Consider the following 26,584-nt stretch of genomic DNA (forward strand, 5'->3'; position numbering starts at 1 on the left):
CTCCAAAAATCAGACGGTATAATCGAAATTGAACGCTGATTTCGATTTAGTCATTGGTTTTCTCTTTAGACTAGCCGTTTAAAAAATTAACGAAAACAGTTCTGTTAGCGCACCAACTTCATTTATGGTTTTTAACATGTAAATGAAAAACTATAAGACCAATAGAAAAATAAACCTGATTTCCGCGATTTTCATTCAATTCTGAATCTAAATCATGTATTTTAAGCCAAATTTGAAATTTGGTCAAAAATGAAAAAGTGGGAAGGGTATAGCCTTTCCACTTTTGTCAAAATCGGCCAAAAATGACATCTCTTGAAATTCTCCAAAAATCAGACGGTATAATCGAAATTGAACGCTGATTTCGATTTAGTCATTGGTTTTCTCTTTAGACTAGCCGTTTAAAAAATTAACGCAAACAGTTCTGTTAGCGCACCAACTTCATTTATGGTTTTTAACATGTAAATGAAAAACTATAAGACCAATAGAAAAATAAACCTGATTTCCGTGATTTTCATTCAATTCTGAATCTAAATCATGTATTTTAAGCCAAATTTGAAATTTGGTCAAAAATGAAAAAGTGGGAAGGGTATAGCCTTTCCACTTTTGTCAAAATCGGCCAAAAATGACATCTCTTGAAATTCTCCAAAAATCAGACGGTATAATCGAAATTGAACGCTGATTTCGATTTAGTCATTGGTTTTCTCTTTAGACTAGCCGTTTAAAAAATTAACGCAAACAGTTCTGTTAGCGCACCAACTTCATTTATGGTTTTTAACATGTAAATGAAAAACTATATAGACCAATAGAAAAATAAACCTGATTTCCGTGATTTTCATTCAATTCTGAATCTAAATCATGTATTTTAAGCCAAATTTGAAATTTGGTCAAAAATGAAAAAGTGGGAGAGGGTATAGCCTTTCCACTTTTGTCAAAATCGGCCACAAAATGACATCTCTTGAAATTCTCCAAAAATCAGACGGTATAATCGAAATTGAACGCTGATTTCGATTTAGTCATTGGTTTTCTCTTTAGACTAGCCGTTTAAAAATTATTAACGCAAACAGTTCTGTTAGCGCACCAACTTCATTTATGGTTTTTAACATGTAAATGAAAAACTATAAGACCAATAGAAAAAAAAACCTTATTTCCGGGATTTTCATTCAATTCTGAATCTAAATCATGTATTTTAAACCAAATTTGAAATTTGGTCAAAAATGAAAAAGTGGGGGAAGGGTATAGCCTTTCCACTTTTGTCAAAATCGACCAAAAATGACATCTCTTGAAATTCTCCAAAAATTAGACGGTATAATCGAAATTGAACGCTGATTTCGATTTAGTCATTGGTTTTCTCTTTAGACTAGCCGTTTAAAAAATTAACGAAAACAGTTCTGTTAGCGCACCAACTTCATTTATGGTTTTTAACATGTAAATGAAAAACTATAAGACCAATAGAAAAATAAACCTGATTTCCGTGATTTTCATTCAATTCTGAATCTAAATCATGTATTTTAAGCCAAATTCCAAATTTGGTCAAAAATGAAAAAGTGGGAAGGGTATAGCCTTTCCACTTTTGTCAAAATCGGCCAAAAATGACATCTCTTGAAATTCTCCAAAAATCAGACGGTATAATCGAAATTGAACGCTGATTTCGATTTAGTCATTGGTTTTCTCTTTAGACTAGCCGTTTAAAAAATTAACCAAACAGTTCTGTTAGCGCACCAACTTCATTTATGGTTTTTAACATGTAAATGAAAAACTATAAGACCAATAGAAAAATAAACCTGATTTCCGTGGTTTCGGACAAGTTTTTACGTGAGCGATTAACCGTTAATTTCGGATTTGTGGGTAGCCTCTTCGCCCTCCAATGATATCATAGAACTTGAGGACCCCCACGTCCCCTTTCCGGGCAGCGCACTCGCAACCTTTACTGCTGATCACAGTAGGGGCATAACCCCCTTCGGGCTTATTACGAGTCAAGGGGAAACGGGGCCACAGAAAAGAAGGGAGCCCAGATATGCACTTTAATTTATAAAAATGGTAATTTTTTATCTTCGGGACAACGGGCAGCGACCAACGGTGATGTGGAAGTAGCTTTCTTCGAAAATGCAGCATCTCTTTCTGCGTACAATTTTCTGACACGTGAAAATACAGTTACATGACATCTTTCGTGGTTAGTTGTCATAAAACGATCGCGAAATCTGGAATGAATAAGAGAACTTAAATCAAGGGGCACTTGAATTTATGCATATAATGTTTAAGATTACCATAACGTACGAACTCTGGCATTAGAATTAGAAGCTCTTACTGCGTCAACGTAAACTGGTTTCTTAAGAAAACCCATCGAGAATCACAATTTACACCCCGGAAAATTCCGAGCTCAGTGCAGCAAAATTTCTTCAAAGAGCACTGCAACAGAATTAATCGATGTTATACATGGCTTATGGGAATTATACGACGAAATGTATTACCTCAGACTTCTTTTTGACCGTAAAGACATGACATGTCACTAATAATATCAGGTAGCCATATCTGTTTAAATTGGTTTCGTTATATTTCCATTTTCGGCCTTAGATGCAAACATGAGTCCCATAACATTTGATGGAATTGATGCTTTATATCTGAAGCAAAAAGAAAAAAAATTAAGTATCATAAACATAAAAGAAAAAATTGCCTATGGAGTCCACCGATGGAGTCCACCGCATAGCACTTTCCACCTTACGGAATGAATACTTCATGATATTCCGTTTTACATTCCGTATCAATTACATTCAATTCCATGGTTCAACTACATTTCATATTCTTGCAAGCCAAGCAACCCCTCCATATTGAAACCAAGGTGAGACAAACATTAAAGATAAATAAAACAAATCTTTTCATTTCATATACCTTGATCCAAGAAGGCTGTGGTCAAAACGGGCACCTTTTCTTTGATATGAAACCAAGACTTCAAGAATAACTCATAGTGTAAGCAACATTTCAACAGGTAGTTAATTTTATTTTATTGGTGAGTGAGTTCAATGTGGTGAGTATTAACCTTCTGTTCTATCTAAATAAATCAGATTTTAGAAAATCGTATCAAAAACTTCATGCTATGTTACCCATTGTTTATCACAATGTCAAAATTGTAAACTGATTTGTATTTTGTGAACTTCACTGAGACGAGAAATTCTTCCAAGGATTAATCCATGCCTTTTGCAGAAGGTTAAATAATTTAAAGAAAATCAAGAAAAAGGACAACAGCAAACAACTCACAAATCCCAGTTTTCTCTTCACCTTGCCATGTCAAAAGTTAGATGGGCACTTGCACGGAAATGAAAATTGCCACTATGGATTGGAGTGGTGTTGTACCCAATCACTGAAGAGAGAGGACTGGTGAAGAGGTGATACTGGATTTCTCAGCGAATCTAGAAAATTTATTACACAGGCCATTATTCAACAAGTGTAGAACAGCCAGCATTGATTGATTACCTAAACACAAACATACACACAAATCGTGTGCAGATTAGCACAATGAGCAGATTTTTTCAACTGTATTTTTTTGCAAACTGAAGGACTGGGGGCTGCGGATAGGAACTGCACCTAAAGATATGAAAACATTGTCTGACAGAAAATAAAAACTGAAAGAAATAACACCTACGTAATTACGCCTTCGAGCGCTAGATGGCTAGGAGTAAAAATATAAATTATCTATATATTTTTTTATTGTGGCGAACCGATTGCCATAAAGCTGAAGATTGTGGTATCAATCTCCACTTGTGAAAACAACTGATCTTAAATAATAGGTCAGATGTTGTTTTATTTTACCAATTTACAAAACTAGTTATGGGAAACAAGTGTATCCTTCCCTTGTATGTAACCTTTCCCCTTTCAATCAACACATCCAATGATCCCAGACTTGTGTCAATCCGTATTACACTGCTAGCGCCATCTATGAAATCTATTGAGAACTATTACAAAGAAAGACATCTATTGAGAGAAATATCGTAAAAAAATCGGGTCGGTGGTGTACTATATCACCTCATCTATACAGAATCGCTATCGGGAACTATCGGGAAATTTAAAGCCCGACTTTTTGTACCAAAATCGGGTTACTGGATATCTGCCAGATTCGGCAAACTACTTTTTTACATAGGAGCTATATTTTACAACACAGCGCAATGATGCTTACCTACTGTAAACAAGTGTTAGGGACATTCCTGCCCCCCCCCCTTTTTTTTTTCTTTTTTTCTTTTTGTTAATGACTACTACAATGAATATGGGGCCGAACCCAGAAATAATAAACCACAAACTTCTTAATCGCATATTATGTCTAAAAACTATTAGTACAGCACGACATACTGAAGCGGATGCCCAAAAATATGGGAGCCTTCAAAAACACATAGCCATCATAATAAAGAAAAAGAGGATATATAGTATAAATGCCAATCGGTCCAAGCCATAAGCTAGTAGAAGCCACTCCAGTTCGGCTGGATTCATGTCTTTGGTTGCTCCACGGAAATGTGTAACCGGTACGCGTCGATCTGCAGAGGTGTTGACTAGGTTTACATCATGATCACCCGAATCGACATGGAGAGTGTAATCATCCATGCCTTGTTGCTGCGATCCTCTGTTACTACTAACATGGTTTACCTGATACATAGGATTAACTTGATAAAAGTAAGGATGAAAAGTGGATAAAAAAATTTGACTACAACGTACCAGAGTAATAATGTGGCCCAATCCTAATAATTTTCCGGGTAATCCCGTGATAATACTTTTGGCCCAAGCAGGGGGGCCGTATATTCTTGGTGTTCTAACCATGGTCATTGTTACTACCGCCAGCACTAGTGACAAGGCGACCAGAATCAATGTGTTTGACAAAAAGGTTACTAAAGAAGAGAAAAGTGTGTTTTAGAATTCTGCGCTGCTCATCGATTACAAATTATTTCACGACTAAGACGTACCGATATGAGGCATATGATCACCCATGGGAGGTAGTAAACTGCTAAAGTAGACCAGAAATACGCTGAGAATTAGCAAGTCTACCAAGCCAATTAGCACCTTTTCAGTAGAGTTTGGCGGGAGAATGAAGGCAACTAGTGTCAGAATAGTAATCACTACAGATGGAACAAAAATTCATGATAAGTACAATAGAACGCAAATTTCTGAATGTCTATATATCTGTTTTACAGACATACAGCAAGTTTTAAGTTTTAGCGAAAATAATAGATTATACTTATGGCCGGCACAGTGACTGTTGCTCGGTACAACGGAGATCTTCGTTGAATAACAAAGGTAAAATGTGCAACTGGATACTGATCATCGGGACAGCCATGAATTTCCGAACATTCACCGTAAGAATGAAACTTCATGCTGGCGTTTGAACTCAGCAGTTCCCACTGTAAGTTAGTTGTGAAAAGATCCTTCGTGTTCAAGGCGTACTCTATTATCTAGTAAAGAGAAGATATGACATACCAACCACAAAAATTTGAAGTTTTCAAAATATAAAAGGCGGAAAATCAGATGAATATCTCACCCCGCCTATTTCGTCGTAATTGTCGTACAATTTTAGATCAATCCCCCAACTAAACGTAAAATGGTCGTGAAGAAAAATCAAACATTAGCCATAAGAGGAAATTATTCAAACCCGCTTTGTGTCCATGATCCAATCATTAACGTGCAAGTTTGCCTATCCCACGGCCACATTCTGAGATCTAATAAACCGATTTTATAAAGATATTATGAAGCTTCAAAACTTTTATCTCACAAATTGAAAGCCGTTGTCTTTGAACTACATATTTGGTTTTACCGAGATGGCACTGTGATGAAAATGACGTGGTCGAGGGGGCCAAAAGAACTCCACCATCAGGGTAAACCATAATTAAAGCCCCTTCCCCCAAATGAATGATGTCGGCGGCACTGATACTAGAAAGATGTTTCAATTAAATCATAAGAAAAAATAATGTATTTAGCTTTTTTCCCAATTGTTCTTAGTCCTATTACGCGTACCTATTGTACAATTTTAAATCAGGTTGCCATATTGCGTGACTCGGGAAATGGAGGACCGTAACGTTTTCATAAGCGCTAGCATTCCATTGGAGACGTTCATCTCTCCACGCCTACGACAAGATATGAAAAAGAGTTTCGTTAATGTTTATCAAACATAAGGTAATCGTGCTTACCCTACCATTCGAAATGCAGCATGGATTTCAAAACTTGACATAATTTCACTCTACATTCAAAAAAGTCACAAAAAATACGTTAAGAATCGATAAACACTACAAAGTTGTTGTGTGAAAAAGGTTGTTTACAAGGTCGAAGTGGAAAAGGCCCAGTCCTAGGAAGACAGAAACTGGGGTACGGTGGTAGGAAGAAGGTCGGACGTCTTTGTTGTAACTTGAAAGCAAATTTGCTTTTAACTTCTCTTCAGCATTGTAATACGATTCACCTGATTGGGGTGGTGTAGCCCCAGCATCTTCCGAAGACGAATTGTCTGGTGGAGTAAGCCATGACGTTTTTTCTGCGCACACCCAATGTACAGTTAGGACCACGAAATTGCAATGGACGGAAAGTTCGCAAATAATAACCTCCGAAATTGCAGTTTTGAATCCATTTGGCTACAGTAGAAGTCCAGCTTGATAGGGAATAATAATGAACAGGCAACGGATCAGGGTCTTTCCAATGAAAATAAGGTAATGTCTCGCCTTCTCTTCCGATTTCAATCTCGCCTTGGCGTACTAAAACCCAGAATCCTCGAAATTCAGAGTCAGAAAGTAATGAAGGCGTTTTCACCGCACTGACTGAACGTCCTGTCATGGTTCTTCTTAAATCTTTTTTTAAAGATCACATATTTTGATATCCGCTGTTAAATTAGAGTAACATTGGTAAAATGTGTTCGAACCTGTATAGTTGTTGCCTGATGCACCAATCACAATCTCGTAAAGCGGATTCAACACAAGTGGAGATGTCGTAAGAACAATATGAGCGTCACTTTTGGCCATGACGCGAAAACGTAACTCCATTGTTCCATCCGGACTAGAATGTAAGTGATAGAACTGCGAGTAACGATATCCAGTAGTAGTAGTCACCTCACACCCTGAAAAGGTAAAAAATAATGGTAATAGCTGTTTTACAACAGATTAAAAAAATTGGCTCAAGTTAGAAGTTACCTGGAGGGATTTGTGTTTGTCCACTGCCAAATTCAACGAAAAAAGTTAATAAGATAAACCACTGCAACATGTTGTTCGATGTCAGCTTTCCTCGTAAATGAGTATTTTTTGAAACAAAAAACTCCAAAGCCTATATTTGTAATATTTTAATAGTAGTACTGTAGCAAGCGCGCTAATGAACTGGTACGCCCCTTCCGTTTTTGATTGTACTCACTTATCGCAATTCCCAAACGGGAAGTCGAGCATTCAGCCAACGTTGGACTTCGGATTTCAAGTAGCAAACCGGTTCTAGTGCTCATAGGGTGAGCACTCACGCTGCTTGCGCAAGGTTTTCTTCGGAAGATTTATTTTGGGGCTCGGCAAGCTCTTTATGCATTTAGGCCCTACTCGGTTATAGCTTATAACTCGATACGAATTGTCACCGAGTTAATTGCTGGTAACGCTCATCATATGCTAATATTGTGATAGCTAGATTAGAATACAGACAAAGAATTAGTGGTTGGCTTTTGGCATTAGGAAAGCAGCAAACACATATTTACCATTGTTGCCTATTTCTAGAAGTCTTCCCCCCATCTAGTATCTGTTGGGAATTTAGGAACCAGTATCAAAGTACGTACATTCCTGAATAATAAAGAATTCAACTTTCTCAAATTAATGCTGGAAAGGCAAACTGAATACACAATGGGTTATGAGACACAATACGAGCATACATATATAAAAAATGCAGATCACATTGAATCGTCGGAACACGTGGCTTCAAGTTATCTGATGCCTTCAATTTCAACTTGATGCCCTTTTATCAATACATAAAGCATAGTTATTTGTAGATGTAAAATTTGGGAAACAATCACTTAATTTACATGCTTCTAAGATATACCTGAATGTCCTATTTCACAAAACTCATAAGATGTATAAATATCCATTCTTTCTCAAGTGGGGTGGCTGATTAGTCCATCACTTTCTTGTCTTGGAACTGTTTTTCACTAATGGGTTAAATCACACTAATAAAGGGTATGATGCTTGATAATCTTCTACAGAAACACCTACATTAATGGTATTAAAAACCGATTCAGAGACAACATTTTTACAAGTGAGAACGACGATACTTAAAATCCAACGGAAAAGATGATATCATTTCCCTGGCAGGTGGCTCTGATACTCAACGTGTTTAAAATCGAAGTGGTGACTCCTAAACTTGACTGCATACGGCACGCAGTTGCAACTGCATTAAGAAAACTATACCTAAGATTTACTTGTTTGTAATACAATTTCATGTTATAAAAGAACACAATAATTTAAATGCGAATGATGTTTCTTTTATTTCCAATATTCGCGCAACGCAGAATACAAAAAGGGTGATTGACGAGGAGAAAATCAGACGACGCAGTCCGTTGTAATGTGGTAACTCAAAAAGAAGCCCTTGCCCTGCCTTATCGCCTTCTCCGTTCTCGTTTGTTTCTATGCAAGAACATCACTTATTACTAGTACATTTAACATTTTTTAAATATTGCTTACTTTTTAGGTCCTTTCACAAAACACCAGTCAACTGAAATTTTCTGTCCTAAAATTTCTGAGTCATTAAGTTTTTCTAATGCAGCTTGAGCCTCCTTGAAAGTTTCATATTCAACCAATGCATATCCCTAGTTTAACAAAATGAGGATGTAATACAAAGAGGATAAGCCATAACACAAAAATTCTGCATCTAGTTTTAAACAAGTCATGTAGATTATTTGTTCAATTCTGAATACCTTAAGAAACCCAGTCCGGCGATCCAAATTTAAATGAAGATTCTTGATTTCTCCGAACTCTGCAAATTTATCATGAATATCCTCCTCCTGTGCTTCTTCATTGACTCCTGTAACAAACAAAATCCAGCCTTCGACAGCTGGAAAAAAAGATGATGTTACAATTCAAGTAACTGACATGCTACTTGCTTACATCGTTGTGGGCCTGGTTCATCATCGGCAGCATCAGCATCCACTGCTTCATAACCTTTAATTTCCTCTCTTGCCTCGTGTCCACCGCCAAATCCGCGCCCTTTACGTTTCTTCGCTTTTTCCTTCAATTTTGCAACTCCTTCTATAAATTGAAACGTAATATGTTGACGATGAAAAGACTAACTTAGGTGAAAGCAGCTGGGTTACATGAAGTTGGTATTACGAACGGGAGTCCTCAACAGTTAACAGACGATGCGAGGTAAAATGGTAATTATTACATAGTTATAACTTACGATCGCCATCCTCGTCAAATTCGAATTCATCTTGATTTTCAATATCTAAAACGTCAGCCATTTTTCCGGTGAATGTAAATTTATGTCAAGCCACGCGTTGATACCCTTTCCAAATTCCAAAAACACAAATCCCGCAAATTCTGAAAAGTGGCCAACGCCATCTGTGGAAATCAAAAGCAGACAATTAAACCGATATAAATCTTATCTTAAAAACGTAAATAAACAGTAGAGTGGAAATAGTTGAACGGATTCGAGCAGTAGATTTGATTGCCAAAAAAAGACCGAGAGTGAATTTCCTGAAGATGTCTTCTCCTTGCTCCCCGAAAACTAAGTTTACACCCTTCATAAGCAGTATTCAGAAAATGGCACTCTATGAAACCAAAGCAGTAATGTTCCAACATTTCTTATTTGTTTCAAAATTATTCCCAATACTGTAAAACCATAATATTTTACAGAGGATATTTTTAGTGGGCTCCAATAATACCCAGACAAAGTTTCGTGTGTTAAAAATTGATAGAACAGAACCGAAAACTTTGGTTGTGATTGATGATCATGTTGAGTATTCCCATCAAGAAATTCGTGATTTGCTAAGCATGATAGATATGGGAAACAGACCACGGCCAAGAAACAATCTTGGGTTTTCCAAGACAGTTTCTGCTTTTGGAATAGTTGGTACTAGCCTATTTGCCTTTGCAATTTATATAAAATTATTCTGATTCATTTTGATCTTGTTAACAGGATTTGTAAGATTCTTGGAAGGGTATTACATTGTTCTAATAACAAAACGAAGAAGAATAGCTGTCATAGGATACCATACAATTTACAAAATTGAAGATACTACTATGGTTTACATTCCAAATGAAAGTGTAAGAATCCACCACCCAGATGAAGCTAGGTATGTCAAGTTGTTTCAGAGTGTGGATCTCTCTTCAAACTTCTATTTCAGGTATATTTGAATTAAATGTTAAAAAATTACTTGGATTTCATATAATTTGGAAAACAGTTACAGTTATGATCTATCTCATACACTACAGTACAACCTCTCTCCTCCTAAAGAAATCCGTTCAACATTCGAGGGCATTCCACAAGAGAGCGCATTGACCGAACCTGGGAGTAATGTCGTCTTGGGAGTTAAAGCCCATCCAAATTACAAATTTGTGTGGAATTCGTTCCTTCTGAAACCCGTTGAAAGCGTGTTTCATGCCGATTGGATTCTTTTCGTTATCCACGGTTTTGTTGGACAGTCAAATATTAGCTTGTTCGGCAAATCCCTTTATCTCACCTTGATCGCCCGACGTTCTAACAAATTTGCCGGTACGCGCTTCTTGAAGCGAGGAGCAAACTATGAGGTAACCGTTAAGATTTTTTGTTGTTGTAAAGTTGAGAAACCTATTTCTACGAAATTAACGTAACAGGGGGATGTAGCCAACGAAGTGGAGACAGAGCAGATGGTCCACGACGCTTCAGTAAGTGGTTTTCAACAAGGCCGGTACACATCGTACGTGCAACTGCGGGGCTCCGTCCCTACTCACTGGAGTCAGGATATCTCAAAAATGGTTCCTAAACCACCAATTCTTCTTGATTTGTCAGACGCGTTTTCGCAAACTGCTGGTGATTTTTAAGTTTTGTGATAATATTTACCATCAGCAACGAATTAAATTTATTTTTTTTCTTCTTCTCTTTTCTTTTCTTTTTGCCTTTAATTTTCCCTAGCTGAACATTTCAACCAGTTGCTTCGGCGATATGGTTCTCCCGTCATCGTTCTGAACTTGGTTAAAAAACGGGAAAAAAAACGTCACGAGGGACTTTTAACTGAAGAATATTTAAAGGATATTACATATCTCAACCAGTTTCTTCCGCCAATGCACCAAATTCAGTACATAGGCTTCGATATGGCGCGGCTGAATAAATTGTATGCTACGACGCATTTATTTTGACAAGACTTCCCGTTAGACTAATCGTTTTTTCATTTTACCAATAGGAAGGAAGCTAATGTGATGAGTCGTTTGGCAGACATTGCTTCCATAGCTGTTAGTCGCACTGGAATCTTTCGCTCTTTCCCACCACTTCATGTTCATCGCTTATGGCCCACTCAGTCCAAACCAGAAGAGGAAATGGAATCAAAGTTCCGTGATTACTTTCAACAACTTCAGAATTCTGGTTTGTACGTTGGCAGACAGACACACCGGAGGCAGGTGGGAGTCACCCGCGTAAACTGTGTGGACTGTCTTGATCGTACAAATACGGCTCAGTTTGCACTGGGTCGCTGTGCTCTTGCATATCAGGTAGAAACTTCTTGTCATTCTCAAACTAGAGCTATTCTTCTTTCTTAACACCATGCATTGGTATAGCTGTACGCTTTGGGGGTTGTGTCAACACCCCACGTTGAATTTGATTCCGATTGCGTGCGAATGTTAGAAGAGCTTTACGAAGATCATGGCGACACTCTAGCATTGCAGTATGGAGGGTCTCAGTTGGTTCACCGCATCAAAAGCTATAGACGCATCGCACCGTGGACATCCCAAGGCAATGATATAATGCAGTCATTGAGTCGTTATTACTCAAATACCTTTTCAGGTAATTTTACCCCTCAGTTTGCCGTCACAGTGATCTAACATTTTGGCAATTTAAGACGCCGACAAACAAAACGCCATCAATCTCTTTCTGGGGGTATTCAATCCCCAAGATTCTCGAATTCCCATCTGGGAACAGCAGTCAGACGCGCATCTTCATCGAGGCAATCCCTTCAATCTAAAGTTAGTTTGCATGTTTGGTTACTTCAGCGTAAAAGATGAGCATTTTTATTATACCTCACTGTTTGTAGGATGGCGATGAGCTACACGCAATGGTGGGATGCAAACATGCTCCGCTATCTTCCACTCCCATACGACGAAGTGATCAAGTCTTGCTCTTCTATCGTACCCGTGTCACCATTAGAAGTGATGGTGGATGGCTACTATGAATTTTACCGGCCATTCGAATTCACCGTTGTCTCCGATCTTTTTGGCGTTACCATATCACATTCTGTTAGGTATTCACATTTTTTAAACTAAAGGGGTAATAGTTTAAGTTAATTACATCATCTATGTGGATTTACAGAGATTTCATGCCAAATAATTGCGGAACTGATTTTTCTCCGTTTGCCGTACGAGTACGTCCCGGCAAGCGACGTGAAGAGTTAAGTTCGAAAAATGCACTTGCACTTAGAAATCCATCGTTGACTGGCCAAAGTTCAACAAGCAGCACTGCTTCTGGAACAAGGTTTATTAATTGTTGTATTACTGATAATTTTGATTTTGTTCCTTGTAAGACAAAAGTAACTTACATTTTCAGCACGGAGTCAGAGGATTCGTCCGACGATGAAATTAAGCCGTTTCAGCCTAAAAGCGAGGAGAAAGCAGACAAGATTCCAGAGAAAAAACCCTCTTCAGAAGGTTTAACATTTGCCGCCCTTTTACCTTCCATGAAAGAAGTCTACGGTACGGATATTCATCCTCCCCATAGAAATGATATCGGTATTTACCGAAAGTACGCAAACATGGCCATATCGTCTTGCATCCAGCCAGACTTACCAAGTGGTAAAACAGCAACCTATAAGCGATTGATGTTAGTACAGCAGAGTGCGTTCACCATAGACAACACCCTTCAAGTTACTACTCCATTTGTGGGAAAATCCTCCCTCGATGTCTATTTCAATTATTGTTTTAAAGGCCGAAAATGCCCTCTTTCCATTAATCCGAGTGATCTGAATCTTTATCGGCGCTATGCTTCAGGAAAAACATAATAATGTATGCAATATGAAGCGTAATCTCTACAAACTGTACAAGTAAAACACAATAAAATGAGTGTGAATAGTCTAGAGATTTTGCAGTGTTTATGCATTTTTCAGCATCTCTTCGGCAAGAGAAAGACGCCACACTACGACCGCATCTCTCATTAGCTTGAATAAAGCGTATCCGCCTGAAGCTTGTAACAGGGAAAGAGAGATCATTTGATACCATTCGGTGCTTCTAAAAAGTAGTATCAATTGCAACAGGACTAGTACAAGTTGGAATACAAGAAGACTGATCTGAAAAAGAGCAGCATTGATGAATAGCGCCTTGACAAAAGAGAAAAAAAAATTGCCTTACTTAACCTATTTTGTACTTTAAATGTCAATTTACATGACTTACATAAAACCGCTTGTGATGAATGGAGCCAGGTTCAGCTGAATTGAGATCACTTCGAGCACGGTATACTACACTATCAGAGTTAACGTACGAACCCTGTTTCCAAACTGTTCGGGAACACCACCTGTTACCATGGAAAAAAAAATATATAAGAATAAAATAAATAAATATTTAAAAAAAAGTTTGTTCAAATGATTAATTAGAAGTAGCTACATACTCAGCACAATGTACGCTTGGCGAAGTGTTGGCTCCCACGCGTTCCCAATATCCTAAATGGCGGGCTGCGCTGTGAAGCATATCGCAATATTTAGGGGGGAAGGCGTGGACTGCGTTCAGCGTTAGACTTCCAGCCCACACCAAGACAAAATGTTGGATAGCGACGTACATATCAAAATGGACAAACGTCTGGAAAAGGGTTGTTTCAATTTACAATTCCACAATTAGAAAATTGTTCACGTTTTTGCAGACCTGCGCAAAACAACAAGGTAGCAAGGTACAGGTGACTGCGACCATATGTGAGTGAAATAGGACATTTCTCAAACGACAGTTGAAGTCCTGTAAGAATCATTCGATAAGAACAAACACACACTATGTGTTTTTATGTACTTCTTCTACCGAAACGATTTATCCATACCTTTCTTAGTGTTTCTACTTCTTGCCGCACTTGTACTGGGTCATTCGAACATCTGGGCACAGATAAAATGGAAAGTTAACATACAGAATTCCTAAATTTGAATGTAAATATTCTAATATTTCTTTTCACCTATGTTGGAGTTGAGAGGAGCATAGCATTACATCATTAATCCCAGTTTGATATGGGATCAACTCTAGGTATGTCCTTATTTCTTCTCTATAAGTTGTGGCCATAACAAAGGATCTGAAAAAACATTAATAAAGTGAAATAGTCAACATTTACAATATGTCACAAGCATCTCTTACGGATAAAGCAAGCAACCCAATCGGAAAAGTGGGTTGCCTTTAATGAAAGATTTGTCTTCATTTCCATCTTCAGCGGAAATAAGAAACAGAAGGTAGAAGTGAATTGCTCCAAGGGCTGCTAATAGTATAATTTGACAGTACTGTTTACTTCCTTCTTGTAATGATTGTGGGAAAATACTGGTTATCAAAGTTTTGCAGCAAGTCCACAACCATCTTGGGATGATAAGAGTTAGAACAAAACCAATAACATATGGATTAACCAAGTAGAATTTCTAGAAAGCAAAAAAAATTTTGCATCTGTTGATTACTATATTGTGTAATAAAAGAAAGATTATACCACTGCATTTTTTTCATATGACTGCGGGAGCCACCAAACTGTTCTGTACAAATGAAGAATTTGTAATAGAAAGGCAGAGAGAGAATAGAATAAAACGACACTCTCGTAAATCAAACTGTGGTCAGATGACACATAGGAAATTGAGATGTGCTTCGGAGAGTTTGGATCTGACTGATACGTCCGCATATAGTTCAAATTCACCCCCTCCGAAAAAATTGCAGACTTGTGGTTATTTTGCCCATTCAAAGACGGATTCATATTTGAGCCACTGGCGTTCCGATGATTTGCTACACTTGTTCTACGGATGGACCGCATTTTCTAAACTGTTTACCATCACAGTGAAATTTCTCACACCTGTAAATAAACCAAGAATGGAGATCCGACTACCCAAGGATAACTTGTTTTGGCGGACGAAAAATTCAGCATCCAATAGATGGCGTTACTGGTTTGCGTATTCCGCCGTATTGACCGGATCAAACAAACAAATGTAAATGATTCACATGCAAAACTACAAAGATTATATTTTAATTTTCAAATCAAACGCCTACGTTCCAAAATTCCTCATGGGGTACTTATTGCTTGTTTTTCTCTTCTATTTTCAGTTAACGTAGCTATTAGTTGGCCAAAAATGGCGCCTAAGTAGTCAAAACCAGAATCATAATTAGATTTTAAATGAAGATTCAAATAACTTGAAAATGTAAGTATCTTATCTAATTCTTATGAAACAAAATATGTGTTCCAATATTTACTTATTGCTACATAGTACACGCACAGAAAATATTGTAAACATTTTAGACTTTGTTTTGACTAGCATAGGTGGCCGCGTCTGATTGGAAGAAACTTTATTGTAAAGTTGTCAGTTCGCTGTCACAGAACTTCTACCGGTCTGCTGGCGTGACTACAGACTATCAAAATGCGATTCACAGGTAAAAACATCCACGCGTATTCAAATATTAATAACATCGTGAACCGTCATACTTAATAATGTTTGTTTGGTTAGCTTTTACGTTCAATATCTTGCTGCTATGTGCCTCGTCATTGGGGATCACCTCCTTCCTCAACAGCAACGATCAGTCTAGGTTTAAGGATATTCTGCTTTCGGGCTTGAACAGCGATGATGCAGGCTCACTGGACTATGCAATTCGAGGACTAACATTTTTGGAATTTGACATTCCCAACAAAGACAACCTTTGCCAGAAACTGAAAACCAAACTAGAGTCCCAAACCACAGAAACTTTGTTTCATGTAGGGAAAGCCTCAGCAAGCTTAAGTTGTGCCCTACAACTATCGAACACACAAAAAGAAAAACTGGAAACAACAATAACTGCCACTAACGGAGTGTCTGAAATATTTTTAGCCACAGGGGCTCTTTCTTCATTTGGCATCACACTTGATGCTCCCAAAGTTTTAAAGGCACTTAATACTGCATTAAAGAAGGATGATAGTATTTCAAGTTTGGGTCAAGCATTCCAGGTTGCATCTCTCTTGGATGGTGATGTTTCATCTGTATTTGGCAGAATTGAAGATGTGGTTGTCCAAGCTGACCAGGTATACATGCCAACCAACCAAGAGGAATTTTTTTATACAATTTAATTTTCTGTTTAATCATTTAGATTGATGGAAAAATGTTACAGTTTGAAGGAGGTCTTAGTGTGACAGCTCTGGTTATTAGTGGAGCATACAAGCTTGCTAATACTGTTGGCCAGGCCCCCTTCATTAGTAAAGAACAAGCCAATAAGTTTGCAGAGTACTTTGTTAGCCGCAAATCTGTTCAAACTGTTAAGGGGGTTTATTACCTTTTGGAAGCTACTTCTGTATTGGCTGATAATGCTTTCCACATTCCTGTTGCCATCACCCTGGCTAGCAAAGCTGCTGTTTCGAAAAGCGAGCCGAAGTTTCAAGTTAAAGTTACAAATATTCTCGGCAAGGGTCTGGGGTCATTGACTATCATCGCAGATTCGGCTACGCGGACTCTCGATGATGCTGTTGTACTGTCACAGAAACAGTTGACTCCCAAGGATGGGTAAGACTGTCTTTAGTATGTTTCAAAGCATTCATTTCACCCAATAACTGTTTTTTGTTTAAAGCTTGTTTGAATTGGACTTGATGTCAAGTAATCCCGGAAAAGGAGTTTATCGTGTGGCACTCAGTGCATCGTCAAGCGAAGACACTCGCTTGGTTGGAAATGTTGGAGCTATAGTTGAAGTCAAAGTTCTGACTAAGATTGCTATAGAGGAAACAGAGATTGGCACTGCCGATTCTGACCAATCAACAGCCGCCAAACTAAGAAAAATAATCTATCCCAAGAAGCTTGATGGCAGTCTAGAAGCCGACTCGCATCAGAAACTGATACTGAAGTTCCTTTTGCGAGACACGCTTACCAAAGAACTTGTTACTGTTCACCAAGCCTTTGTTCGACTGACGCATCGGGAATCTCAACAAGAGATTTTCTTTGTCGCCGAACCCGACGTCAATGATGCGTACAAATTCGATTTGGACTTGGCTACCAAAGCCAAGGATTTCCTGTACCTCTCTGGCCACTATTCCATGGATTTGATCATCGGTGATGCAGTAATTGAAAACCCAACTGTTTGGCAAATTGCAGAACTCCAGCTTTCATTTATTACTCCGAGTGCTGGACAACCGAAATCATCAAAAGCTGCTGAGATGTATCAGATGAAACCTGAAATTAAGGTAAAGTTTTACTCAGATGACAGGGCCCATAATCTAGTTACTAAAACTGATTTTAACAGCACATGTTCCGGGAACCAGAAAAGCGTCCTCCTGGCATCGTTTCCAATGCGTTCACCTTATTGGCTATCTTCCCTTTCGTCATCTTCATTGTCTTGGTAAAAAAACATTCACTTTGTTTGGGTGATTGCCTTTATTTATGAGTTTTAACGTTTAGGTTTCTCGACTTGGAGTTAACTTCTCTTCGTTATCGTTTTCGCTCAGTGCGCTTGGCTTTCACTTGAGCATTGGAGGTAAAAGGCAGTAAATAGTAATATAAGTTATTGACTGATCAAACCAATCGTTATTTCCAAAGGTATCTTCGTCCTGTTTGTTTCCTTCTGGTTATATCTCAACATGTTCCAGACGCTCAAATTGCTGGTAGTCATAGCTATCCCTGCGTTCGTTAGTGGTAACTATATGCTTACCCAGATTGCTGCCAAGAGAAGGGGAGCAACGAAACAAAATTGAACACTTGTCTGTTAACACGTTGTGTTTACTTTCAATAATATCATAAATAAAAATTATTTCATTCTGTTTGTTTTCTGTTGTTTCGTAAGTTTTATTTGAACCAGAAATATTGAGAATGAAAGAACCGTATTCATTCTCTGTGAATTAGCACGTACAACCCGAGGCAGGCGAGGACAGCATACTGCAAGATAAACCAAGAAATATTAATTCACACTAATTTTGTCAATTTGTACATTTTATGCTATGAACTAAGGGTAACTACCTTAAGTTTTGGATATTCATTCATCATAATTGTAACCATTCCAACATATGGTAGAAAACCTTTTGCTCTACCAACCACATCACGGGGAGTTAACCAGAGTTGGCCAGGGGCATACAAGCCTCTGTCATCAACACGGTTATTGTCTCCTTTTGTGAGAAACTTGCTAGTGCCATTTTCCCTAAAACACAGAGTGAAGCTTTTTTAGAATGTTTTACCTTTGGAATGTTAAGTCACTTACTTTTCATGGACTTTAAGGACTCTATGCACTATAGGAATGTCTCGTCCTTCTATTTTAAAGACCACAATCTCACCAACTCTGATGGGCTCGTCTGTAGGATTGGTTAAAAATAGTAAATCCCCTCGATGGAATGCAGGCTCCATGGATCCACTGCAATTAAAATAGTAATGAGTTTACCAAGCTCAGCTAAAAATCAAGATTGGGATAACCTGAGAACAACAACAATTGGACTTTCACTGCCGGTGACTACCATTAAGCCCTTCCAGATCATAAGTGCAGAAGAAACAATCATACCAAAACTAAGCACCTGATAAAAAAACTGAGAAACAAATATTATGTATCAAAAAAATTCTAAAACTTTGTACAGAATACGCCAAGCAATTATACCTGACGTTTGTTCATCCGTTGAAACTCTTCTAGCATGGATCCCAACATTTTGTGAGATAATTAACAGGGGTTTCGAAGCTATTATTCCTGACTAATTGCCGGTACTGAGTCTTTTTGAGACAGACTAGTCACTAAACAAAAGATTACAACGAAACAAAAAACCAAGGGTTTTTAATTTTGATACGATGTCCTTTAGCACCAACTATGCACTACTGCTGAGAACTGTTCGACCGGTATCGTGACGTGTAGTATGTTGTTATCCATCTAGCGGCAGTTTACGCAGAAGCCAGGAAGGAACGTTTTTTTGCTCATGTTTTTACGATTTTGTTTAAGAATAAATAGTAAGAGTTGCGCTTTATTAAGTTTCATCTGAAATAGAGCTTAACGTTCCCAGCCAGAATACGAAAAATTAACTGCCAAACGCGTCAGCTGTTCACTCTCTACAGATTAACTGAATCTCATTAGTTTAAACCACGATTTTGCATACGCACTTAGTTTAGGTTTTGTTTAAGTTAGATCTTAATTTATTCTCGTACTGTACGTCCCATTAAGACAAATAATAATATTCCTATTTTCTTCGGTTCGGAAAAGATCCATTCAACCAACAAACGGATGCGGATTACCTGAGATACTGTTATTGATCTCACCCTCCTCCCTTCAACTTTTGGCCACTATTGTCACTTGGAACTTTAGGCATCTTTTTCTCGTGCTCCATAAGAAAAACGAGAAAAATTCAAGGGTTCGTCAATGTCTATTCTGTGAAGGATGTTTGACAGTTCGATACGATGAGGTTATGCAAAATTCTGATAACGAAACAAACAAATCAATTCAGATGGTGGCAAGCAGTATTCAACGTACGATTTAGCAGATTAGTTTAGTTAAGAGCCCTCAGTTCAACATCAAATACTAGCGTGCTGTGGGGAGGAATCTGCGGCGGAGCACCTCCAGCACCGTAAGCAAGCGCAGCAGGAATAGTCAACTTCCTCTTTCCACCAACTTTCATTCCAGCAACGCCCAAATCCCAGCCCTTGATAACTTGGCCTTGTCCAAGTTTGAATTTGAATCCCGGACCCTTATTGCTCTGATCGAATTGCTTTCCATTCTTCGCCAATTTACCACTATAATAAACAGCCACCTAACAAGATAGAAACGTAGAGTATCATCCAACAATTTCTCGTTAATTGTCATACCAAATCTCCTTTTTTGGATTCAGGCCCGTTTCCAGTTTTCAAATCTTCGACGACAAGACCTCCCGGTAGTGTTTTCTTCGCTGGCGATTTGGGTGCTTCTACTTTTGGCTGCTTATCTGCAAACGCAATTTTCGTTATTATTTTGTTGAATACCAGAGATTACGGCAAATATTGACTTCTTGTTTGTATTGTATTGGACTGAGTGAAATGGATATCATGTACAATTCAGTCTAATGAAAAAGTTACTTCTTTTGAAAACCATTAGCTTTTTGTTTGTTTTTTTGTTTTTTGTTTTGTTGTTGTGGTTTACCAGCAGGTTTTTCACCTTCTTTCTTCTTTTGGGGTTGAGGGGCTGCTGGTTTTGGTGACTGTTGCTGTTGAGCCTACACAAATTAAATAAATTAACAGTTCTAATTACATAGCACACATGCTTAATACCTTCTTCTCCATCTTCTTTTGTTTCTTGGACAATTGCTTAGGTGGAGCCTGCTTAGATTCTTCTTCTTCTTCAGCTTCTTCCTCTTCCTCTTCAACTTCAACTTTTGCCTTCTTTTGAGACTTGCCATCTAATGGGTCATACCAGAATTTAAACTCTATACAACATAAAATGTGCAAATTCATTTACTGGTTTTTTCAGGTTGAGGTCGTTTAACAGCCTTGGCCTGAAGGGTTGCACGGAGATCCTTTTCATCCATCTCTTCATCTTCACCTTCTTCTTCCTCCTCTTCCTCTTCCATCATTTCACCCAAAGTCATATCATCATCATCTTCATCATCACCCAAGAGGTATCTAGAAGTGAATAAAATGATAATATCTAGTCCATAACATCTTTAACCAATGAATACCCTGAAAGATGAAGAGATGCTTGGCCATGAGAAAAGAGTGAAATACTGTCCCCAGCTTGGAAGTTTAAGTCAAGACTTTCTTGCTTGTTGGTTTTGTTGAGATGGCACAAAATGTATTCTTGTTGGCCTTCATAGTCTAGCAGAAGGGTGATATCTTCATCTGTAAAAAAAGTACTCCACCATGTTATAAAATACAACAGCTTAAAATAAATTTGCACATACCAGTGGCTGAGCTTAAATCAAGTGTGGCTTTAGAGATGTGAAATGAGTTATCAACAGTTTGAGAGTACTTCTTGCCCGGCTCAATAATCAGACCTGTGAAGAAAACCTCATTTTAGCGAGACCACGTGTTAACAGCATGTCGAAGAATACGGAGTACGACTACCGGCTAACAAACTTCATATTGCGAACTGGGAACTAACACAGAAGATAGCAATCCTTACATATTAAAACGCAGTACTTACCCCAGAACATTTTTGAAGAATTATAAGTCAAATATTTAGAAATTAAGGAATAACGATGCTGGTCCTGACGCGGCTGAGCGAAGAATGAAGTAAAGGCACACGAGGACGGTGCTGACGAAAGAGATTTTGAAACTGTCTGTTAATACAGCAATGGGTGGAGAAGAAGAAGCATGTATGACAATGTAGAGGCAGCACTGCATAGAGGAAATGGGGTTAGGCAACCCAATTTCTTTAAGTGCGCAACATGAAAAACCCCGTTACGTTGTTAAAGACTTAAGGAGTGTAAAAGTAAAGTCGTAAAAAAAATTTGATTCATACTTGTTATGTTTAAAGAATTTCTTGTCCTTAATTGACGATTGACAAAAGATCGGGATGTGATTAAATCATTTTTCATCTAACAGATGGCGTTTGCTCTTAAATTGTTGGTTTTTCTTATTTATTTATTCGTCAGCCTTAGGGTATTTTTCTTGGATACGTGAATAACAATTCAATGCCTCAAAAACAGTCATTAAATGGCAAGATCTTTTACTTGAAACCGATGGATAATAGTGGCGGTGGAATTTGAACAATCTTTTTATCGTTGTGCTGTAATCGAAGTGTCCTCGAAGAAGAAGAAAGGGAAGAAATCGTATTTTTGAGCTTCTTGTTGGTGGTTCGTCTCAAGCAGATATGTCCCTTCTCAAGGTTGTGGTCTCGTCAACACGGAATTCAACAGACACATTTGCTGCACTTGAGAGAGATTTAGAAGAACGTTCGCCTTCATCTTCTACCCATAATGTTGACCAAGAATTACCTGACCATAACCAATTGGCCAATGAACCCTCCCAGGTTTCTTTCATTCTAAATTCATCATGTCTGCCTCAATGACAGCCCCAGTTTTAATGTGTATGATTGTGATAATTTAGGAGGAAAACCCAAACTCCCCATTGCTATCAGCAGCTAGCACACTGTCCAAAAAAGGATCAATCACATCACAAGACATTTGCAGGTAAGGATTTGCCACATTATTACTAAAACATTTCCTTTATTTTGCCCATTGGTCATTTGACAGGATTTGTCATTGTGAAGCTGAATTTGAGGCTCCCTTAGTAGCTCCTTGCAGTTGTGCCGGTTCACTAAAATTTGTACATCAAGGATGTTTGCAGCGATGGGTACAGAGCTCTGACATGAAGAACTGCGAGCTGTGCAAGTACCCATTCATCATGCAGACAAAGATCAAGCCATTCAAAGAAGTATTCTTACCACCAGCTGGCTCTAAACTACAATTCAATATCAATACATTATCTCATAACAGTGGGAAAAGCTGGACATGTCTTCGATGGAACGTCGCAAACTGGCTTGCTCCGTGACATTTCACGCCGTTGCATTTACATGCGTTATATGGTCACTTTACGTGCTCATTGATCGATCGGCAGAAGAATATACTTCGGGCCAATTGCAGTGGCCTTTTTGGACAAAACTGGTGGTCGTGGCGATTGGTTTTACCGGTACAGTTGCGTTATCCTCGTTGCTTACCACAAATCTCATCATTGTACTTATTCTTTCATTTGTCTCGCATCTAGGTGGTGTGGTATTCATGTACGTACAGTGTACCATGTACTTGACGCTGTGTCGACGATGGCGGGCCTATAATCGAGTGATTTTAGTTCAAAATGCTCCCAATAAAACCGGCAATGCGTCAACGATTGTAACACTACCAAGCGATGCAGTCAACATCAAGCAAAACGGTGCTAAAAGAAAAGGAGAGAAAAAAGCTTCCGTGCCTGTTCAGCCAGTCGTGACGATCGCTTCAGCTTTTACCGGGGGCAATCTGCGCTCGAAAGTAGGTGCAGGTAGTAGTGGTACCACGGTCATCGACCCCGCCGGCTTCGACACTAGCCATGACCACCAGTTGGTGGAGAGCATCGTCGTCAACGAGTCGGTTCACGCCGAGGAGATGGCCGCCCTGCTCGATCTAAAAAACCAGCCGTCCACGTCAAAACAAGCGTCGCCCGATAACACTGCAATTCCATCCATTCAGAATGTATGACAGTTTTTTTTTTTTTTTCTTTGCCCCTTTTTGTTGAATCCAGTTGCTTCTCAGTAAGGTCATTGCGAGCTTTAAAGAGCGAAAAAGAGGTAGGATATTTCCGAGTTTCTTTTTTTTTTTGTGTGTGTGTTTCTTTTCCGGTGTTGTTTTCCCTGCGGGCAGTGTCCGGTTTGGCATCGCCCAATTAATCTTCCCTTAACCTGCTTATCGGGAAATAATATTTAATCTAGCTATTTAGTCTAGTCTTCTGGTATTCGACTAGCCGAGTACTCAAAGAAAATGTGGGATAATTTCTATAACACAAAAAATTATCTTGAAAAAAAAAATATAATTAAAGCTAAAAAAAAAAAAAATTATTAATCGAGAATATTAACATATTGGGCAATTTGTCCGAAAAAAAATGTATGTCGTCAGAACAGTGTGTTGGTTACGCATTAGGCCGTCTCTATTTTCATGTTCACGAGAATGACGAAAATAAAAAATCAGTTAAAAAAAAAAAAACAGAAAATTATTTCACTCTTGCAGCAGTCTGTGGATCTGTGATAGACAGCTTATTATTAATATTATTATCCCCCTTTACGATTTTCAGCGAAAGAGTTGCAACAATTCGGTCCCCTTTTGTTTTTCTTCTGCCCCTCTTGGTTTTCGTCATAACGGATTTTGCGTTTTCCATAATGGCTGTGTCATCATTTGTCTGTAATAAAATTCGGTCCTGGTTGGTTGATTTAGTTTTCACTTTTGATCCTGTGTCCCTTGTTGTTCCCTCTTTGTTTCGCCCTCTTTTTTTTTTTTTCTTGGTTTCTGGTTGTTTTTGTTTGTTTACTTTGCTCGTTTTGTTCTGCCATGTTTTGTTTCGATGTTTTCAAACTGGAAAAGTTTCGCCCACCTGAAATACAATTGGTGCGTTGGCCCTCGCTGGAATGTACATCGTACGTTGGTTTCATTGTGTAAATTGATGTAAAATGTTAATTCAAAAAAACAAAAACAAGGAGCATCACCTACATTTTTCTTACCGACGACGGAGATTAGCTCATTTTTCAAGTCACACCTTCTTTCCTATGGCCCGTCGTTGACGTGGGATACGTTCCAGCTATTTGGAAGTTGAAATCTAAAAACAAAAAAGAAGAGGGAACAGTGGGTTAAAGCTACAGGAACTTAACAGACGCAGATGCTATATTTAAATGTAGATGTCATGAGAATAAAATGCCCTGAAAATATTCCATGCATTTGTTTGGGACCAGTGTTGGCGCGCGCGCGTCTGGAACCAACACCGCCAGCGGTGAGACTTGGAAAGAAAAACGAAACCGAATACATCTATTATATAAATAGCCAATTACTATGCCGGTCTCGTCCACCCAATGCGACGACAAGTAAATAGCCAGAGCCCAACCCCCGTGTGGTTGATAATTTAAAAAATCAAATCGGGAAAAGGAAGATGCCAAAACAGCTGAGAAGGAAACTCGATTTGCTCTCGCTGTTGTGTGATGGCCGAATGCTCTGACAGCGAGATATGTCCGTGATGCAAAAAGATAACACATATCGTTGGCTACGTTATTTGAATGCCCAACGAATCAGCAAGAGACGTGTGAGTAATCTACTCGACTTTGATTGCGCGTTGTTGGCTTTCTCCATTCGTCCTGCTCTTGTAGCTGAAATACGTGCGCGCAAGAAACGGCGTTAAACAAAGATCTCGCAATCCCTTTTATCTTTTTTTTTGTTATTCAACGTTCCAGTCTGTTGGTAAGAAAAATAAAAGAAATCAAAGCGTATACGTAGATATGGCGAGCAGAAACGATGTGCATGCAGACAATACGTAAACGCGATGATGGAGTGGGCGATAAACGAGCGAAAGAATGTTGCAACGCAGCCAGCAGTTCCAGCAGCAAAATGAAGGACTTCATAGACGGCCTCTGGAACGTGCGTGTAGCATCTCCATTGACTTGCGAACGCAATCCCTTGTGCATCACGTCTAGCAGCAGAGAGCTCGTAAATCGTTCAGCCAAAAAATGCGCGCTATTTTCAAACAAAAAAAATACACGTGACCTTAAACTATATGGCCGTGATTCCCCAAAATTCTTTGGCAAGACGCACACATAACGTACCGTCTATATACGTAGCTATTGTCAGGTCTGGTATTACGACATAAAAAGAAAAACGGACTAAACCTATTAATGGCCTCACGTCCCCGCCAGCGTCATAAAAATTTTTGGTAAATGGCGCTGTATTCGACTCTCGTTCCTCTATGGGATAACATAACATGGCACCGTTTGTGTCCCCCCCCCCTCTTTTTTAAGAGTTTGCCATTAGCTGGACGCATAACGCCCTAAAATCTTTGATGGGCTATTTCCATTCTTTTCTGCGCGGGCTATGGCTCACGCTGAGATTTCGCTTTATACGAGCTTGCATTTTCGTGAAGGACGTGCGTGAGTAGTGGGCGTCATCCGGGAGCTCCCGAAGGTTAACAAGCGGCTGCTACGTATGCCCCAAGGATACACGTACGCTGTGTTGCGAGGCATTGACGAGAATCGATGTTTGGGGATAGAGCTCAAAGTATATGGACAGACAAGATATAGCCACCTGCTTCCTTTTGACCAACCGATATGGCGTCCGAGCTTGGCAATCAACAACGACCAAACGAAGGAGAAATCAATGCCGCAGGAGAACAAAATCAGGATGTTTAATGTATCTGCAAGCCTATAGCATGTCTCACCTTGAATCTTTAACCGACGCTGAGTCACTGGCTCGAAAAGAGGAAGGCAGTTGTCCTTTTCATAAACTACAAGAACCCGTATGTTACTCGAACTTTCACGCCCTTTCCTCGTGAATAACTGAAAAGGCATCAGTCATCATTCACCATTCTTTCGACAGCTGGAACGGACGCCAAAATCTACACGCCATTACCCTTGAATTGCGATTAAAAAATAAAAGATGGACGGTACAAAAAAAAAAATCAAAATCTCAGTGCCCTGTCGAGATACTCTATATATGCATTCGTCCACCATTCAATGTCACGTGATCGTATCGACGACTGTATACAGTGCGACAGTTTGATTGACGAGGCACGCACGACACGAACGGAAGAAAAAGCTTTCAGGCTGTCAGGTAGCGATGGCTATCGAATGCCCAACGGCAACAACACATGTAT

The 26,584-nt window shown here is 38.8% G+C and overlaps 8 protein-coding genes and 2 long non-coding RNA genes across 13 annotated transcripts in view; 3 read left to right on the forward strand and 7 right to left on the reverse strand.

Annotated features, from left to right (window-relative positions):
* Positions 1-1,778: 1,778 nt before the first annotated feature.
* On the reverse strand, positions 1,779-3,623 carry LOC123473832. Its single transcript, XR_006648150.1, has 6 exons — positions 3,469-3,623; positions 3,253-3,404; positions 2,887-3,189; positions 2,469-2,818; positions 2,265-2,406; positions 1,779-2,198 (listed from the first exon to the last, which is right to left on the reverse strand). It is a non-coding gene; the product is annotated as an uncharacterized LOC123473832 (long non-coding RNA).
* A 291-nt stretch (positions 3,624-3,914) lies between these two features.
* Positions 3,915-8,400, reverse strand: LOC116925559 (acetylcholine receptor subunit alpha). 4 transcript variants are annotated; one of them, XM_045175297.1, is made up of 18 exons: positions 8,196-8,318; positions 8,026-8,131; positions 7,859-7,941; positions 7,688-7,769; positions 7,363-7,616; positions 7,149-7,278; positions 6,881-7,075; positions 6,567-6,809; positions 6,291-6,499; positions 6,167-6,211; positions 5,989-6,098; positions 5,747-5,904; positions 5,627-5,693; positions 5,516-5,564; positions 5,216-5,429; positions 4,944-5,096; positions 4,699-4,868; positions 3,915-4,629 (listed from the first exon to the last, which is right to left on the reverse strand). In XM_045175297.1, the coding sequence occupies exons 6-18, from the start codon at positions 7,216-7,218 to the stop codon at positions 4,369-4,371; spliced, it is 1,944 nt and encodes a 647-aa protein (XP_045031232.1). In that variant the 5' UTR covers positions 7,219-7,278; positions 7,363-7,616; positions 7,688-7,769; positions 7,859-7,941; positions 8,026-8,131; positions 8,196-8,318; the 3' UTR covers positions 3,915-4,368. The 4 variants fall into 4 exon arrangements, with proteins under 4 accessions (XP_045031232.1, XP_045031230.1, XP_045031231.1 ...); XM_045175295.1 differs by lacking the exon at positions 7,859-7,941 and having other exon boundaries at positions 8,026-8,191; positions 8,255-8,400; XM_045175296.1 differs by lacking the exon at positions 7,859-7,941.
* Positions 8,401-8,442: 42 nt separating this feature from the next.
* On the reverse strand, positions 8,443-9,539 carry LOC116925620 (RNA-binding protein 8A). The gene is made up of 5 exons (XM_032932367.2): positions 9,379-9,539; positions 9,087-9,227; positions 8,897-9,033; positions 8,664-8,788; positions 8,443-8,606 (listed from the first exon to the last, which is right to left on the reverse strand). The coding sequence occupies exons 1-5, from the start codon at positions 9,437-9,439 to the stop codon at positions 8,579-8,581; spliced, it is 492 nt and encodes a 163-aa protein (XP_032788258.1). The 5' UTR covers positions 9,440-9,539; the 3' UTR covers positions 8,443-8,578.
* Positions 9,540-9,559: 20 nt separating this feature from the next.
* LOC116925547 (polyphosphoinositide phosphatase) lies at positions 9,560-13,237 on the forward strand. Its single transcript, XM_032932261.2, has 12 exons — positions 9,560-9,764; positions 9,834-10,050; positions 10,117-10,324; positions 10,382-10,727; positions 10,794-10,989; positions 11,092-11,290; positions 11,360-11,663; positions 11,730-11,955; positions 12,011-12,134; positions 12,203-12,409; positions 12,478-12,639; positions 12,712-13,237. Exons 1-12 carry the CDS (start codon positions 9,681-9,683, stop codon positions 13,160-13,162), a joined length of 2,724 nt encoding a protein of 907 aa, XP_032788152.1. The 5' UTR covers positions 9,560-9,680; the 3' UTR covers positions 13,163-13,237.
* LOC116925574 (transmembrane protein 39A) lies at positions 13,147-15,254 on the reverse strand. Its single transcript, XM_032932298.2, has 8 exons — positions 14,824-15,254; positions 14,487-14,758; positions 14,311-14,424; positions 14,182-14,233; positions 14,016-14,102; positions 13,765-13,952; positions 13,551-13,671; positions 13,147-13,477 (listed from the first exon to the last, which is right to left on the reverse strand). Exons 1-8 carry the CDS (start codon positions 15,136-15,138, stop codon positions 13,253-13,255), a joined length of 1,374 nt encoding a protein of 457 aa, XP_032788189.1. The 5' UTR covers positions 15,139-15,254; the 3' UTR covers positions 13,147-13,252.
* Positions 15,255-15,634: 380 nt separating this feature from the next.
* On the forward strand, positions 15,635-18,090 carry LOC116925558 (dolichyl-diphosphooligosaccharide--protein glycosyltransferase subunit 2). Its single transcript, XM_032932273.2, has 7 exons — positions 15,635-15,749; positions 15,824-16,371; positions 16,437-16,846; positions 16,911-17,517; positions 17,577-17,672; positions 17,732-17,807; positions 17,870-18,090. The coding sequence occupies exons 1-7, from the start codon at positions 15,737-15,739 to the stop codon at positions 18,022-18,024; spliced, it is 1,905 nt and encodes a 634-aa protein (XP_032788164.1). The 5' UTR covers positions 15,635-15,736; the 3' UTR covers positions 18,025-18,090.
* A 4-nt stretch (positions 18,091-18,094) lies between these two features.
* On the reverse strand, positions 18,095-19,156 carry LOC116925616 (signal peptidase complex catalytic subunit SEC11A). Its single transcript, XM_032932361.2, has 5 exons — positions 18,912-19,156; positions 18,734-18,843; positions 18,525-18,674; positions 18,287-18,464; positions 18,095-18,205 (listed from the first exon to the last, which is right to left on the reverse strand). Exons 1-5 carry the CDS (start codon positions 18,957-18,959, stop codon positions 18,155-18,157), a joined length of 537 nt encoding a protein of 178 aa, XP_032788252.1. The 5' UTR covers positions 18,960-19,156; the 3' UTR covers positions 18,095-18,154.
* A 487-nt stretch (positions 19,157-19,643) lies between these two features.
* On the reverse strand, positions 19,644-21,572 carry LOC116925581 (46 kDa FK506-binding nuclear protein). The gene is made up of 8 exons (XM_032932309.2): positions 21,411-21,572; positions 21,169-21,261; positions 20,947-21,106; positions 20,727-20,890; positions 20,540-20,667; positions 20,412-20,484; positions 20,102-20,217; positions 19,644-20,046 (listed from the first exon to the last, which is right to left on the reverse strand). Exons 1-8 carry the CDS (start codon positions 21,418-21,420, stop codon positions 19,786-19,788), a joined length of 1,005 nt encoding a protein of 334 aa, XP_032788200.2. The 5' UTR covers positions 21,421-21,572; the 3' UTR covers positions 19,644-19,785.
* Positions 21,573-21,836: 264 nt separating this feature from the next.
* Positions 21,837-24,364, forward strand: LOC116925582 (E3 ubiquitin-protein ligase MARCHF8). Its single transcript, XM_045175300.1, has 6 exons — positions 21,837-22,238; positions 22,316-22,398; positions 22,462-22,642; positions 22,705-22,897; positions 22,973-23,433; positions 23,670-24,364. The coding sequence occupies exons 1-6, from the start codon at positions 22,080-22,082 to the stop codon at positions 23,727-23,729; spliced, it is 1,137 nt and encodes a 378-aa protein (XP_045031235.1). The 5' UTR covers positions 21,837-22,079; the 3' UTR covers positions 23,730-24,364.
* LOC116925644 overlaps positions 23,417-26,584 on the reverse strand; it is a 3,440-nt gene continuing 272 nt past the window's right edge. Inside the window, exons 2-3 of the long non-coding RNA XR_004395636.2 lie at positions 24,453-24,547; positions 23,417-24,354 (exon numbers count right to left, since the gene is read on the reverse strand). This is a non-coding gene — a long non-coding RNA (uncharacterized LOC116925644). The remainder of the gene's footprint in view (positions 24,355-24,452; positions 24,548-26,584) is intronic.

Source organism: Daphnia magna, linkage group LG6 (genome assembly GCF_020631705.1).
Source record: "Daphnia magna isolate NIES linkage group LG6, ASM2063170v1.1, whole genome shotgun sequence".
NCBI lineage: Eukaryota > Metazoa > Arthropoda > Branchiopoda > Diplostraca > Daphniidae > Daphnia > Daphnia magna.

What these genes read in the sequence shown, in the direction of transcription:
- LOC116925616 (XM_032932361.2), bottom strand. Translation starts at nt 18,959, where the DNA reads ATGTTGGGATCCATGCTAGAAGAGTTTCAACGGATGAACAAACGTCAG. An exon ending in GTCCTTAAAGTCCATGAAAA is followed by an intron (nt 18,465 to 18,524) that starts GTAAGTGACTTA and finishes TCTGTGTTTTAG; the next exon opens with GGAAAATGGCACTAGCAAGT. An exon ending in ATGAATATCCAAAACTTAAG is followed by an intron (nt 18,206 to 18,286) that starts GTAGTTACCCTT and finishes TTTATCTTGCAG; the next exon opens with TATGCTGTCCTCGCCTGCCT.
- LOC116925620 (XM_032932367.2), bottom strand. Translation starts at nt 9,439, where the DNA reads ATGGCTGACGTTTTAGATATTGAAAATCAAGATGAATTCGAATTTGAC. An exon ending in TGAACCAGGCCCACAACGAT is followed by an intron (nt 9,034 to 9,086) that starts GTAAGCAAGTAG and finishes CTTTTTTTCCAG; the next exon opens with CTGTCGAAGGCTGGATTTTG. An exon ending in TTTGTGAAAGGACCTAAAAA is followed by an intron (nt 8,607 to 8,663) that starts GTAAGCAATATT and finishes GTTCTTGCATAG; the next exon opens with AAACAAACGAGAACGGAGAA.
- LOC116925582 (XM_045175300.1), top strand. Translation starts at nt 22,080, where the DNA reads ATGTCCCTTCTCAAGGTTGTGGTCTCGTCAACACGGAATTCAACAGAC. An exon ending in AGATCAAGCCATTCAAAGAA is followed by an intron (nt 22,643 to 22,704) that starts GTATTCTTACCA and finishes ATCTCATAACAG; the next exon opens with TGGGAAAAGCTGGACATGTC. An exon ending in CAATTCCATCCATTCAGAAT is followed by an intron (nt 23,434 to 23,669) that starts GTATGACAGTTT and finishes TATTTAATCTAG; the next exon opens with CTATTTAGTCTAGTCTTCTG.
- LOC116925558 (XM_032932273.2), top strand. An exon ending in CAGTTGACTCCCAAGGATGG is followed by an intron (nt 16,847 to 16,910) that starts GTAAGACTGTCT and finishes TTTTGTTTAAAG; the next exon opens with CTTGTTTGAATTGGACTTGA. An exon ending in TCGTCATCTTCATTGTCTTG is followed by an intron (nt 17,673 to 17,731) that starts GTAAAAAAACAT and finishes TTTAACGTTTAG; the next exon opens with GTTTCTCGACTTGGAGTTAA.
- LOC116925559 (XM_045175295.1), bottom strand. Translation starts at nt 7,218, where the DNA reads ATGTTGCAGTGGTTTATCTTATTAACTTTTTTCGTTGAATTTGGCAGT. An exon ending in GCCTTTTCCACTTCGACCTT is followed by an intron (nt 6,212 to 6,290) that starts GTAAACAACCTT and finishes TTTTGAATGTAG; the next exon opens with AGTGAAATTATGTCAAGTTT. An exon ending in TCCATGCTGCATTTCGAATG is followed by an intron (nt 6,099 to 6,166) that starts GTAGGGTAAGCA and finishes ATCTTGTCGTAG; the next exon opens with GCGTGGAGAGATGAACGTCT.
- LOC116925581 (XM_032932309.2), bottom strand. An exon ending in TGATTTAAGCTCAGCCACTG is followed by an intron (nt 21,107 to 21,168) that starts GTATGTGCAAAT and finishes CTTTTTTTACAG; the next exon opens with ATGAAGATATCACCCTTCTG. An exon ending in AGAAGGTGAAAAACCTGCTG is followed by an intron (nt 20,218 to 20,411) that starts GTAAACCACAAC and finishes TTGCGTTTGCAG; the next exon opens with ATAAGCAGCCAAAAGTAGAA.
- LOC116925574 (XM_032932298.2), bottom strand. Translation starts at nt 15,138, where the DNA reads ATGCGGTCCATCCGTAGAACAAGTGTAGCAAATCATCGGAACGCCAGT. An exon ending in CATATGAAAAAAATGCAGTG is followed by an intron (nt 14,759 to 14,823) that starts GTATAATCTTTC and finishes TTTGCTTTCTAG; the next exon opens with AAATTCTACTTGGTTAATCC. An exon ending in TACCTTGTTGTTTTGCGCAG is followed by an intron (nt 13,953 to 14,015) that starts GTCTGCAAAAAC and finishes ACCCTTTTCCAG; the next exon opens with ACGTTTGTCCATTTTGATAT.
- LOC116925547 (XM_032932261.2), top strand. Translation starts at nt 9,681, where the DNA reads ATGTCTTCTCCTTGCTCCCCGAAAACTAAGTTTACACCCTTCATAAGC. An exon ending in CACTCTATGAAACCAAAGCA is followed by an intron (nt 9,765 to 9,833) that starts GTAATGTTCCAA and finishes AATATTTTACAG; the next exon opens with AGGATATTTTTAGTGGGCTC. An exon ending in ATGGCGCGGCTGAATAAATT is followed by an intron (nt 11,291 to 11,359) that starts GTATGCTACGAC and finishes TTTTACCAATAG; the next exon opens with GAAGGAAGCTAATGTGATGA.